The 14,669-nt window shown below is 49.7% G+C and overlaps 1 protein-coding gene across 9 annotated transcripts in view; it reads left to right on the top strand.

The window, feature by feature from the left end:
• Positions 1-14,669, top strand: part of ST8SIA5 (ST8 alpha-N-acetyl-neuraminide alpha-2,8-sialyltransferase 5) — a 67,593-nt gene that overhangs the window by 20,317 nt on the left and 32,607 nt on the right. For 3 of the 9 annotated variants that reach the window (XM_086372376.1, XM_086372374.1, XM_086372373.1), the window contains exon 2: positions 9,910-10,017. The exons of 3 other annotated variants lie outside the window; for them this stretch is intronic. In XM_086372376.1, the coding sequence (XP_086228502.1) occupies positions 9,910-10,017 (108 nt within the window). Of the gene's footprint in view, positions 1-9,909; positions 10,018-12,944; positions 13,017-14,669 lie in introns of those variants that run through there. 3 more of the 9 variants (XM_086372382.1, XM_086372381.1, XM_086372380.1) reach the window with 1 other exon arrangement.

Here is a 14,669-nt window from a genome sequence, read left to right as displayed (position 1 = left end):
CTGTATCACCTGCTGCCTGCCCTAGACTCCTTGCCAGCCCCAGAACAAGCCATGGGACTCATGCTTCAGGCCACTGCAGGTGCCAGGCCTTTTCTGGGCCATTCTTCTCTGGGATCCACCTGTTCCCTCATCGCTTCCTACCCTGCTGAGATGTCACCTTCTCCGGGAGGAGACCACAGTCTGTGGAGCAGCCCCTCACCCCCAACTCCTTTTCCCTCTTGCTATCCCACAGCACTTTTCACCATCTGACACATTACATGTTATGTTGCCTGTTAGATTATCTGTCTCACTGTAGTCAAAATGAAGTGTTGCTGGGGCAAGACCTTGCTAATTTCTTCTCTGTTGAACCCCAGCCAGGCATGACTGTTCAACAAATATAGAACAATAAAATAAATATTTGATATATATACATTTATAATGGAATAAAAATAGCATGAATGGATAAAGGAAAGATATCCTGTCAGCTGTGAGGTACAACATAAGTACTTTGCTGATTCATAACAGAAGAGTGGTTATACATTTTATTTGAGAAGCTTGGTGTGAACGAAATGGCTCATTTCCTCACTTTTCCTTTAATTAAAAAAAAATAGACTAAACTGTATCCATCAGCTGGTGGGAAATCTAGTCTGTTTAGTCTACTGAGGTGCCTTCCTTTCGCCTTTGAATGGTCGTGTGGGGATCCTGGAGGCTTGTGTGGAACGAAACAGTTGCAGGGCTCCCCAGGCCAACCCCCACCTCAGGCAGTCCAGTCACTGCTCCCTGGAAGCTTCTGGAAGTCTGGATCCAGCCTCCCAAGGTGCTCCAATAAGCAGTCTTTCTGAGGCCCTCTGTCCGTGTAGAGGGGGATGTGAAGACCCCGCACTGGAGACATCGTGGGCTTCTGGCACTTGAGGAATCTTCCACTCAGCCATGGTCTCACCCACCCATCCCCAGAGCCAAAGGCCCGCCCGCCGCCCTCCGGGTCGGCGTCGCACAGTTTCTTCAGGGAACTGTGAAGCTTTCAGTCCTCACCACCCACATGGCCCTAGAGTAAGAGGTTGAAAAAGCCAGGTTACCTTTTTGGAATGGAGGAGCGAGAACGCACATGAATAATTCAATAGATTAGCCTCCCACGAAAGTTAAGAACTGACGTTTTGTGAATGATTTTCTTCTTTTTTTTCCCAAATAGAGCTGACTCAAGGTTATCTTGTCATAACAGCAGCTCAGTCATTTGCATTCCTAATATACGCTTTGTCTGGAGGGAGGGAAAGGGCAGCTGCAGGCCAGGCTCAGGAGCTGCACGCCCTGGCCTTCCCCTGTGGCTGCCTTTTGTGATGGTGAGTGTGCAGCAGACAGGCAGAGGCTGAGGGTTGTTGCTGACCCAGCCCCCAAGATGGAAGATCCCAAGTCGTGCTGAGTCCTGGCACAGCATCCAGCATTTTGGAGGTTGAACTGGGAGTCAAGGCTCTGGCTCCCAGGCCTGGCTTTGCCCCCAGCTGGCTGAGAGGTAACTTCCGGTGCTCTGCCTCAGTTTCCTCAGCTGAGATGGGCGGCGCACACTCTGTCTCCCTCTTTGGACTAGGGTCAGCTTCAAACAGAGGATGTAAGTCAGGGCCACCACTGGGGATTCCCCAGGCTGTGGGTAGCTCACAGCAGGGAGTATTTGGTCTACACAGCATTTAAAAATTGGCAAATTAAAAATAAAAGTCTGGCTATCCAGCATCTCTTGGAAGGATGAACAAAATGGCAACATAAGGCTCATCTTCCCACATGGCAGCAGTGGGCTGGGGCTCAGGGCACCTACCTGGGCAGGGGTAACGTGAGATAACCCCTGGTCCCTGCTGCCTTTGCTTCATTCACTCAGTTCATTCACCGTCTTCTTCCTTGGAGAACTTTGCTCTGTGGTGGAAGTAAAGCACTTTGTGGGAACGTAAAGTATCGGTTGTTTTGTCCAGGGTGTGTCCAGGTGAAATGGCCCAAGGCCCAAGGAGAGTGAAGACAATGATTGGTTAAGGGAGAGGAAGGGTGTTATGGGACTATTCATCACTTTAGAGGTCAATGTCAGGGAATGAGAGTGGCCCTTCTGGCCAGCACAGGGTCTCTCGTTGGGTAAAGGCGTCACGTTCTTAGTGGGCCCACTAGCTTGAGATCAAGTTGACTCAAGAAAAAGAGGTGGATTTGGTTCTGTTCTTGGTCAAGATCGCAGTTAAGAAGGGCTTAAAAGCTGAGCTAAAGCTCAACTGCTGCAGCTGCTTCTGGCTGCTGATCCCTAGGCACCGATCCTCACCGGACCCTGGGCTGTCCAGATGGGGTTGGGGGAGGACAAAGGGCCACAGGCTGGTGACCCCCACAGCAGGTCACCGGGCGCTGAGGGGCTTGGGTGGCAGCAGTTACTCAGGAGAAAGGCATGAAACTCTGGAGCGGCTCCTTCTCTCAAATCTCAGCTTGAAAAAACCTCCCCAGCTTGGTTTTCCCAGTTTTTCCTTTCTGTGTTTGCGCCAGCTCTCCTCAATCCCTTCTGTTTGTGCAGCACAAAAAGAGTTACCAGAATGCTTTTGCACCTGCTTTTTCTCACTTGAGAAAGTCCAAGTGTTATTTACTGAGGACCTACTGGGTGCCTCCAAAGGTCTACAAAGTCATCTGTGATCTCTGTATTGCTCAGAGTCTACATTATTTCTGTGATTATTAGATAATACATGTTTGTCTTAGAGCTTATGGAAAGGACAGCAAAGTATAAATAAGCAGGGGAAAAAATTCCCTCATCATACCACACTCAGTGACATATTAGTTTTAGGGAATGTTTTCTCCTCACCTTTGCTCTAAGCACTGCTTTTGTAAAAGAAATGAGATCATAGCGAACGTGTATTCTATTTATTAATTTTTTGCTTACGTTAATGATTTCCCTGCACCATTTAAAATGACTTCATAGACATAATATTTTGGGGCCCACGTGGCCACATGTCATTTAGCACCATAGTTCCTTAGCCTCTCCCCAATGCTGGGTATTTAGGATGTTTCCTGATTAATAAAAGACCCCAGACAACTGTCTGTCTGGTTCAAAGCCCTTTGATCTGTCAACAAAAATTCAATTAACCATCAAGTTAAGAAGGAAAAAAGGGAATTTTGTTCCAGCCAAACGGAAGATTATAACCTGGGAAGCAGAATCACAGAAAGCTCTGAGAACTGTTCCACCTTTTAGGAATCGAAGTCACAGACATATGCATTAAAAAAAAAATTTATGTATTTTAATTGGAGGTTAATTACTTTACAATGTGGTGGTTTTTGCCGTACATTGACATGAATCAGCCATGGGTGTACATGTGTCCCCCCATCCCGAAGCCCCCTCCCACCTCCCTCCCCATCCCATCCCTCTGGGCTGGCCCAGTGCACCGGCTTTGAGTGCCCTGTTTCATGCATCAGACTTGGACTGGTCATCTATTTCACATAAGACATACAGATTTTTGAGATAAAGGATTTTGCATCAGAACGACATACTGATGTTTTCCATAAAGTTCACCAAGGGTGCATAGTCCAGGTGAACACGCACCAAGGGAATAACAAGTCAGCATGACCCGCTACAGAGCTGGGAAAGAGCACTCTTCTTTTGAGAAGTTACATTGCTAGCATCAGAATAAAGAAAAAGACAACAACAATCTTTCCGGTTGAGCAGGCGCTCCCATCTTACAGGAGCTCTGTCTGCACATTAATGCAGACGAAGCCTGCTCATCAGGGAGGGAGAAGGCCCAAACCACAGAGAGATAATTTTATATTTAACTTTTCTTGTCCTGCCTTAAAATATAAATTTTATTTCATCAGATCAAAGTTGGATCATTTCCTAAGGATCAGTTTCTAGAAGGGGTATCATGGGGACTGAATGTATAAACACTCTTAAACCTTTTGATACATCTTCCCAAGTTCTTTTCCAGAAATGTGGATGACACCAATGACCAGCCCTAGGTATTAACATTACATTTATCTTGTCAACTTGATAGGTTAATAAAAAAGGATTGCTTTAATTTCATTTGCATGTACTTTGGTTATTAGGGGCTTCGCTGGTGGCTGAGACGGTAAAGAATCTGCCTGCAATCTGGGAGACTTGGGTTTGATCCCTGGGTCAGGAAAATCCCCTGAGGAAGGGAATGGCAACCCACTCCAGTATCCTTGCCTGGGAAATCTCATGGACAGGGGAGCCTCGTGGGCTACAGTCTATAGGGTCTCACAGAGTTGGACACGACTGAGTGACTTACACTTTCACTTTCACACTTGGTTACTAGTGAGGTTAAACCCACACCACAGTTTACCTAGATTTTGCGTGTATAAGATTCAAAAAGCAGAAAAGGCTATGGATCTGGAGAGTAAGACTTCTTCTCAGCTGGTGCTCCAACAGCTGTCTTGTCTTCTCTGGCAGAGAACACAGAGTGACATGTGTTTAAATTGTGTTATTAGATTTAAGCTGTAGGTTATTAGACTTAAGTTTATGTTATTAGATTTAAGCTCTTATATGTGTGTTCACATTTACATATCTGCTTTTGTGGGCTGTTTATATCCTTAGGTTGAGGATTATTTCTCCTTTTGACGGGTGAGGAAACTGAGGCTTCAGAAGGTAAAAATGCCAAGAGTCACATGATTGCAAAAGGGAGTGGGCTCTGGGGGCGTCTCTACTCAGGAATCTTTGGAGGCAGCAACGGGGCAGCTGCAGGCACAGGTGACGGAGAGGCTCTGGGAGTGCCTTCTTATCCAGCAATGTCTCCCTTATCAAACTTTTGCTGCTGCCTGAAATCCCACCAAAGGCAGGCCCGCAGCCTGGCCAGTCCGGTTTCTGACACCTGGGAAAGGCAGTTTCTGTGGCGAGCACTGCACAGGACATGGGCCAAGCCCTGGCCCTGCATCCTCGGCTCTGCTTTTCCAGTGCCCTCAGCCCCAGCCCCACGCCCTGGCCTGTGGCCCTTCAAATCCAGCCTCTCCATGCCTAGTGCCCACTACTAATGGTCCTCCAATTATATATCCTACAACTCATCTCTTGGCGTGCAAGTTAGAAACACCTGCTACCACCCCAGGAAGGTTGGACCCAGTGAGCCATCTGGAGTGTGCCCTCTGCCCCTGCTCCCCGAATACCTTGCTTCTTCCTCTTTCCTGGGACGTGAAAACCTCCTGCTCTAATTTTCACCAAGGATCCTGGAGTTTTAGAACCTAAAGCTGCCTGAGTCAGCCCCCTTTTCCCCACTCCACTTGCTTCAGGGCTCTTGGGGAAGACTACTTTACACCTGGTTTACAGGCAAGTCTATAAAGGCTGTTCCGTTCAGTTCAGTTTAGTTCAGTCACTCAGTCGTATCCGACTCTTTGCCACCCCATGGACTGCAGCACACCAGGCCTCCCTGTCCATCACCAACTCCCAGAGTTTACTCCAGCCTTTGCCTATTGAGTTGAGATGCCATCCAACCATCTCATCCTCTGTCGTCCCCTTCTCCTCCCACCTTCAATCTTTCCCAGCATCAGGGTCTTTTCAAATGAGTCAGCTCTTCACATCAGGTGGCCAAAGGATTGGAGTTTCAGCTTCAGCATCAGTGCTTCCAGTGAACACCCAGGTCTATAAAGGACTATCTGCCTGTAGGGATGACATACAAAGAGCAGGTGCAGAGGACCAGCGACTCAGGGCAGAATGTGTGGTGCTGAAGGGGTCGTGAGAGAGAGTTAGAGTTGAGCTGACAGAGCTGGGGCTCAAGGAGAAGAAGGCTTTTCAGCTGGACTTTGAACTTTGGGTGGGAGTCAGGTAAATGGGAGATGGGATGAGGTTGAGTGGGAATGCCCAGGGCAAAGGCTTGAGAGTCCAAATGCCTTGGTGGGTCACGAGGCTGAGGTTTCCCTGGGCTGCAAGTCAAGCTGCAGGGCAGCTGCTGGAAGGGCCCCTGAGTTGAGGGTTTGGAACTTGTCCTTTGGCAGTGGGGATTCTTGGAAGGTTCTGAAACAGAGGAGGTGGCTGCTGGCATGGTCATTAGGAAGCAGCTCTGAGAGAGTGTCAGGGTACATGGAGACCAGAGATGAACTTGGAGGCAGCTGGCTTCCATGCTCTACTGACCTGAGGAATGTAGAAAAGACAGTGACTCCGGTCTCCGCCTGCAGAGCCCGAGGAGGCCACGGCTGGAAGCATGTATATTTTTAATCCAGTCCATATATTTTAATAACCCTTCATAATTTTGGGGGGATATTATTAACGCTCAAAATACTTCAAGCTAAGCTTCAGCAGTACGTGAATTGAGAACTTCCAGATGTACAAACTGGATTTAGAAAAGGCAGAGCAACCAGAGATCAAATTGGCAACATCTGCTGAATCATAGGAAAATCAAGGGAATTCCAGAAAAACATCTACTTCTGCTTCATTGACTACACTAAAGCTTTTGACTGTGCAGATCACAGCAAACTGTAGAAATCTTCCTGACCCAGGAATCAAACTGGGGTCTACCTGCATTGCAGGAAGATTCTTTCCTAACTGAGCTATCAGTGAATGGCCCTTCTGTGTCACAGTTCCTGCTAAAATATAGTAAGTGATGTTTTCTTAGTAGTTTGTCACTTCTGCAACCCTGGGAGGGACTGTCTTGTGAAGGGACACCCTGTCTCAGCAGCCAGTCTGGGCAAGAGAGTGGCGGTGTTGCTGGCTGACCCACTTGGTGGAGGACATGAGTCTTGCTGGCTGGACTCTTTCTAAGGAGCCTGTGAGTTTTCTAGCTGGCTGCTGGGCTGGGAATTGCTTGAATGTGCTTGTGAATCGGCTAATTTGCAAAATTTCGGGTGGAAATACTAGTTTTCTTGGCCAATAGGTATTCTGGTACAGACTTTTAGGTTGGTTTTTAGAGTCAGAAGTTGCTATATTTAAATCTTAGGTTGGCCACTTGATAGCCTTGTAACCTTGGGCAAGTTCCCAAACCTCTCTGAGCTAAACATTTCATCAACTGTAAATGCAGAGAATGGGACTTGCCACATGAAGCTGTTGTAGGAGTGGAGAGCATGTATGTGAAGGGCTCACAAAATGTTTCCCCTCCTAATAAACCAAATCCAAATTCTTTCTAAGAAATACCTAATAATATTTCCTCAAAATATTTCTTTGAAAGGAAACATAACCCCTTCAAATCAATAAACAAGTAAATGAATAGTTTATTTTATAGATGCTTACAATGCATTTATAAATGATTATGTGATGTTGTTTAGTCACTACTGCTGCTGCTAAGTCACTTCAGTCGTGTCCGACTCTGTGTGACCCCATAGACGGCAGCCAACCAGGCTTCCCCGTCCCTGGGATTCTCCAGGCAAGAACACTGGAGTGGGTTGCCATTTCCTTCTCCAGTGTGTGAAAGTGAAGTCGCTTAGTCGTGTCCAACTCTAGCGACCCCATGGACTGCAGCCCACCAGGCTCCTCCGTCCATGGGATTTTCTAGGCAAAAGTACTGGAGTGGGGTGCCATTGCCTTCTCCGTTAGTCACTAAGTCATATCCAACTCTTTGCGACCCCATGGACCATAGCCCACCAGGCTCATGGAATTTCCCAGACAAGAATACTAGAGTGAGTTGCCATTTCCCTCTCCAGAGGATTTTCCTGACCCAAGGATCGAACCTGAGTCTTCTGCTTGGAAGGTGGATTCTTTACCACTGAGCCACCATGGAAGCCCGAATATGTGATGGGTTTATAGAAGTATGCAATATTTGTATTGTGGATAGATAAGTATATAAAGGAACTTCTCCTATGGTCCAGTGGCCAATACTCTGAGCTCCCAAGGCAGGGGGCCTGGGTTCGATCCCTGGTCAGAAACTAGATCCCACATGTCGCATCTAAGACCTGATACAGCCAAATAAATAAATAAATATTTGGGCTTCCCTGGTGGCTCAGACAGTAAAGCATCTGCCTGCAATGTGCGAGACCATTTTATACCGTTTTATACAGTCCATGGGGTCGCAAAGAGTCGGACACGACTGAGCAACTTCACTGGTTGAAGAATATAAAGATCTCGAGCCAGAACAAGTGCAATGCTGCTGCTGTTCCCTGAACACGCTAGAAACTGAAGGGCACTTTGCTGCAGCTTCAGGCTCTGTCCTGCGAGTTGTGCCTGTTCTGCCCCCAGTTCCGCTCTGCTGTGGAGGCGGAGAGAATCCGAATCACTTGGCAAAGCATCCACTGAGCATCTCATGTGTGCGGCCCTTCTGCTCACAGGGCCCCGAGGGCCTCTTCCGCCCAGCGTCTGGCTGGAAACCAGGCTGACTCACAGGCAGGAGGCAACCTGTCTTGCCATCGAGGACACAGCTCAGTCCGGTGATTGAGGACACAGCTCAGCCTGGTGATACTTCCGGTCAAGCACTTTGGAGATGTCGAGACCGCTCTCCTGACTCGAAAGATAGGAACAGAGGCCAAGAGAGACGTGGAGACTTCACTGGGGTCACTCAGCTCATTAGTGGCTGGTCCGGGTGGACCAGAGCCCAGCTCTGACCACCATCCCTGCCCCATTCCCCTTAGCAGAGGCTGTTTATTAAAGGGCTTTATTTTTAGGGGTTTAAGAGTTTTATTTTTGTTTGTTTGTTTTATTCTCCACTTTCACAGTGAAGTTTATCCCACGTGCCAGAGTCTTTGATGGGACTTGAATATTCACATTTGAGGGCAAAGCCAGCCTCTAGGAGGTGCACTGGAACTCAGTGTGGTGGGCAGGGGTTCCCTACAGGGGACATTTGGCAATGTCTGGAGACAGTTTTGGTCATCACGGCAGGAGGGTGGGGCAGGAGGTACTGCGGGCCTCGGAGGGTAGAAACCAGGGATGCCGCTCACCAGGGGTGCACAGGACACCCCCCAACAAGCACTGTGCCGCCCCAAATGACAGCAGCGCCAGACCGAGCCGCCCTGGTGATGGGGCGGCAGCACCCTTTGGTCTGTAGCCTTCTCTTTGGACCTGGGCAGGTTCTCTCCGAGAAACCCAGCCATGGCCAAAGTTTTGGGGCAGCGTGGCTGGGACCAGGCGTACACAGTAAGCCTCTTTTCAGCTCTACGCAGCTGTTTTCAGCCTAGTATCTCCCTACATGAGGCCAGCAGCGCAGAGCTCCTCTGGGTCAAGCCTCCTGCCATCTGTCTGTCTTGGGGGCAGATAGAGGGCCCAGCCTGCTTGAGCTTAAGGCAGGGGCCCTGGGGGCGTGGAGGTGGGTAGTAGCTAATGTTCCTTATGAACCTAAAGCAATTTTCCTGCCTGCCACTCCATTTTGCACCCTTACCTTCTGCGGCCCCGGCACCGCACCTTCCAAAGCTTTCTAGATCTGTGTCTGGAGAATAGATTTGCTTCTTACAAGCAGTCAGGGCTCTTCTCTCTGGCCTAAGGCAAGTGACCCATCTGCTTTTGCTCTTCCAGAATGTTGTCTCTGGCCCCCTTCTATGCCTCCTCTCCGCAGGCCCTTATTATGCCTTTGCTGCATTTCAGTCAGGCTCGGGGAGGGAGCGAAGAGAACCAGGTGTGTTGAGTTCATCTCTTAAACAGGAGGCCTGTCCTTATGTGTTGGAAAACTAGATTTCCTTAAAAACTCTGCTGTGTGTCTGCCCTCTGAGGAAGGTGAAGAGCTGAGGAGCTGGAGCGAGTTGCTAGAGGCGGCATTGAAGGATGCACCAGACGGGGTAGAGGAGCTTGGTGACCTAGATCTCACTAAGCCTCAGTGTCTCTGCATGCATGATGACGCGTAACCCTGGCCTGCCCGTCCAGGTGAACGGAGGGCACGGATGTGGACCAGCAGAGAACCCTGTAAAGGACTCTGGTTTATTATGGTCATCCTTCTGGATGGACAGCACTCTCGTCTCCATTAGGCGTGGTCAAGGCAATGTGTCACGTGGCACATGCTGGACTGCGGCTCCCTGGTGACGGGCTTACCCAGCACGTGAGCATTAGTACCGACTACCTCGTTCTCTTGCCAGAGGCCTCCAGTTTGGTTGGCAGAGTGGTGACCAGTTGGCCAATTGGACGGGGCTCTTTAATGTCACGGACGACCCGACAGTGCAGAGCGGCAGTGACTCCAGTTCCAGGTACAGACCCCCGGTGAACAACCAGGGAGCGGGGGGAAGCTCTTCTCGGGGCGACCCTGCAGCCTCTGCCCCTCCGGGCTGCCCTCAGGGAAGAAGTAGTTTCAGTGCAATGGCCCAGAGCTCACCCTGGCATCTGACCTGGGCTGCTTAGATAGGAGGGTGAGGGCCAGGACCCAGCCAGAGCAAAGCAGGGACTCGCCGCCCCCTCTCTTGGAATGAGGGTTGGGGGCGATGGACTGGGAGTCTGGGTCTCCAGCCTCCATTTGAGGTTGGGGCAATATTCCACCCCTCCTGGAAGGATTTTGGGGTGTGTAGGTATGTGTCAGTGTGACATCAGGGTGGGCAAAGACCATTGGTTTCCTGCTCCTCTGAAATCCACAGAACAGGCTGTCCCTACTCTGCCCAGCCTTGGCTGGGCTGACCTTGGCTGTACTAAGTTGCTCAGTCATGTCCAACCCTGTGGACTGTAGCCCACCAGGCTCCTCTGTCCATGGGATTCTCCAGGCAAGAATACTGGAGTGGGTTGCCTTTTCCTCCTCCAGAGGATCTTCTCAAATCAGGGGTCGAACCCACATCTCTTGTGTCTCCTGCGTTGGCAGACAGTCTCTTTACCACTAGTGCCACCTGGGAAGCCCTTGACCTTGGTTGGGGAAGAACCATTTTCACCAAGATATGATACTGAGAACTGACATTTATGCCATCACATGGTTATTTCTTCTTGATCTGCTGTAGTGTTTGGAGCTAAAATCAGTAATGAGGGGCATTCTGTATATCCAGGAGAAGGAACTATTTGTAGAACAAATGAAAATGGAGTGTTCTCAGGTGGAACGCACTCATTGTGGGTAGGGTGGGGGTGGGGTGTGGCAGGGGTGGTCATTTCAGGGAATTTTTTCAGACAAGGTGGAATGCTGTCTCTGCTTGAAGGAGGGTGTGGCTGCAACCTGCCCACTAAGGTTTTCTCCGGGCTAAGTTATTTGGTTTCTTAATTTTTGCATTTCCAAGTGCAGGCTAACTATTAGATTAATTTCCCTGGGAAAGAGGCCTGGGTTTTTGTTGCTGTCCATTTTGACACTAAAACATCAAATTGACCCTGCAGAAGAGAAGTAGTATGTTTTTCAGGGGCTTCAATATGCGTGATTTTATCCAATGCTTTGAAAAAGAGACGATGTGGCTCCAATGTCAGATGCCGATGGGGGAGGTGAATAGACAGGCCTTGGGGTGTGGGGCAGCCACGGGCCATGGCCTAGGATCAGGGTCTTATTCTGACTCTTTAGGAGCCTAGTTCTTTCCATATATCTGTGGTGGGAGCCCTGGCCTGGCACTTGGCGCCTGGGAGTGTCACCCAGTGAGAGGACAAGTCCTGACTTGTCTGTTCCATTTGAGCTTCCAACATTGGCTTCTGCTGTGTGACCCGCCCACCCAGATGCCCCGGGGTGTCTAGGTAAGTCTGCAGGAGTCTGTCTCCCTGGGAAGGACTCCCTGAAGGGTTCACAGAGAGGGTTTGGCTAGAAAATCCTCATCAGCTGAGTAAGATGGGACAGCCCTTGGGAGGCTGTTCTGGGCAGATGTCCTGGGCTGGGGCTGAGACCACTGCACAGATTCTGCTTCTGGCTTTTCCTACTGCCAGCAGCTTTTGTCTCTTTGTCCTTTCCCTGCAATTTTGTCTCTGATTTCTGTGCCTTTCTCACCCTACCTAGTCTCTCCTCTTCCTTTCCTCCTGCCGCCCTCTCTGGGTCCACTTTTCTTTCTCAGTCCCTGTGTCCGGCCTCTCTCCTCCTCTCTCTCATCTCCTTTGCCCTTGATCCTCTCTCCCGCTCTCAGCAGCCTCCCCTCCCTGTCTCCCTGGGCCCCTCGGGTTCAGACACACCGCCGCCTCCATCGGGTGCCCCTTATTTAACATCGTCACCAGCTGAGCTGGTTTCCTTCCGGAGAGCTGCCGTTTGACCAAGAGCCCCCTGAGCCCCTGAATAAATGTGATGACCTCACATTCCAAGTTCTTCTTGGGCACTGCCAACTTAGATCCCTATTTCTGATTGACCTCGAAACTCCCCACATAGGTGAGAAAACACAGTATGCCTTTCCCATGTGCAGAAAATAATGGTTCATGTAATTAGAACCGACCCGTGTGTTGGAGATTCTTTTCTTTGCTGTGGGAGCAGCTTCTGCCTTCTTTAAAATGGACAGGACAGCTCCTTGCAGCAGACGTGCAGGACCTGGGGGAGGACCTGATGACACTGGGAAAGGACTCTGCTGAGTGAAAGTGCATCATCCCAGCAGACAAATGTCTGTGCCTGAAATACGGGATGAACTTCGTGGTATTATTTGCCTACTGAATAATTCAGCGCATGCCATATTTTGCTATCTGTAGCTGTGTGGAGTGTTGAAATGTGGTACCCCGGAAGTCATTTATTATTAACACCCGTTGGAAGGGAGGTCAGGAGGTACCATTTATAACAGAGGATAAAGATGGGCAAAAAAAAAGCAATGACTCATAAGTTATGTACTCACCCAGGAGCCACAAGAAGAAGGAGCAGGTCCAAATGATCGGTCTGGAACACTCCAAACAGGACCACAAAGAAAATCCAGGCCAGATGGTGCTCATAAAGGCTGTGGCCAGGTCTTCACTTTGGACAGGAGCTGGGGGAAGTCCAGCTGGCAAGTGTGTGTTACAAAATATACATTGACATACAGCTTTGTTAAATTCAGGTCTAGATCTAAAAGTGTCCAATAGGCATCTAAGGAGAACTGTTGTAGAGAGCAGATAGGAATAATTGGTAATCAGCAAGTGCTTCTATTAAAGTGGCTGTCTTGAAGGAGCAGGAAGGTCTTTGAAGAGAGTTCTCATCATCTTCAGATTGGGTGTTTGTGTTTCTATCTCCCCACCTAGGCAGTGATTGTGCTTCTCCCTCTTTGAATTTTCAGCACCCAGTATGGCACCAGCTCAATAAATGTTAATCGAATAAAGGATGAATTAAGCAAGGACAAAGTAAAGACTGTTGGTAAGAATTGCAGACTTCAACGTTAGTGTCCCTGAATTCTCCGTTAGAGATTTATTCCTTTGGATTAAACCTCATCTTCTCCTGGCAGTATCCTTGAAAATTAATCCCTGGGGAGGGGAAACATTGTGGAATCATAAACTCATTCTCAGTTTAGAATGACCAGAGAATTTTTTCTCTTGAGAGGAGTAGGTGGTCAGGTAGTCTGAGAATCTGGGTGGCAGGGTGGGAAAAAGGAGACTGAAGGTGGGGGTGTGTGTGTGGATAAAAACAGAAGGCAGTGGAGGCAGATGATATACTTTTGCAATAACTGACTGAGAGCTGCCCCACCCCCGCCACCCACCCTGTACCACCACCCCCACTACGGAGTACGCAATTCTGAGACGGGGACGATGGGGCAGGGGAAGGCGGGGTGAGGGGCTCTTGTACTGTCAGCTCACTGCTTTCACCTCTCCAGCCTGGCCAGCTTCTTGCAAACCCAGTGACCATCTGGAGGGCAGGGGAGGCATAGCGCCCACCTGCCAAAGTGGGCAGGCAGCGCCCACTGCCTCGGGACACTGCAGGGAAAGGTCACCCAATCTTAGGGGCTGAGGGCAGCTGAGGCAGAAGTCCCCCAGGTACTAACTCTCAGCCTGGTCTGTAGTCACGGCTCAAAAGGCTTCACTCAGCTTCCGTCAGATGGTTCCTGATCCATGTCCCACTCCTTGTCCTCCTCCAGGATCCACCTCCCACTCTGCCACCTCCTGGAAGCTTTCCCTGATAGCCACTTTCACTCCACGTTCTGTAAGATGTGTCTGCATCGGGGTTGGGGCTGGTGGATGAGTGAAAGTGAAAGTCGCTCAGTTGTGTCTGAGCGACTCTTTGCGATCCCAATAGTCCATGGAATTCTCTAGGCTAGAATACTGGAGTGGGTCTATCCTTTCCTTTTCCCGGGGGATCTTCCCAACCCAGGAATCAAACCAGGATCTCCTGCATTTGCAGGTGGATTCTTTACCAACTGATATCAGGGAAGGAGGCAATTTCTATCATCACACACACAGAGAGCTCCCCAGCAAGTGCACACGAACCCCTCTGTGCTTGCTCAGCCTTCCCCAAATCCTGAGGACGCTCCTGTGCCAGAGAACGGGGCTGGACCACCTGTGCGTGCAGTGTCAGGGCCCTCCAAACCTTCTTACTTCAGACCCAGGCCACAGGCAGCCCCTTCTCCCAGGGTGCATACAACCTTGGCCCCCTGGTCTGGAACCACATGGCAGGAGATGGTTTGCAAAGACAGGGAAGGACCACTTCTAGAGCAGAGCTGAGGACAGAGTTTCCCTGCGCTGCTGCGCTTCCACTTGGGGTGCTGGGGACTTCTCGAGGGGAAGGAAGGACCAGCACAGGAGTGGCGGGCAGGCCCCAGACTGGCGGCACAGTCGCCTCTTTGCTCCGCAGAACAGCAGGCCCAGTGAATGTGTGTCTCTTTCTGAAAGAAAGAGCCTTTCTTTCTGGGTCAAGGTCTGCGTTCCAGGCGAGCGTGTATGCCTGGGGTGTGGAATCATCATATTTCAGAGCTGGAAGGAACTTGACTGAATTGAATTTAGCATTTTATTATGCTGTCTTGAATTGTTCCCTAATTGTTTCATGACAGTGTATAATTAGGGAATAAATTGTGTGATG

Source organism: Bos grunniens, chromosome 24 (assembly GCF_055505025.1).
Source record: "Bos grunniens cultivar Pamir isolate PY7600 chromosome 24, Bosgru_T2T1.0, whole genome shotgun sequence".
NCBI lineage: Eukaryota > Metazoa > Chordata > Mammalia > Artiodactyla > Bovidae > Bos > Bos grunniens.
The sequence above is the reverse complement of the archived record's forward strand: the minus strand, read 5'-3'. Positions and strand labels throughout refer to the sequence as shown.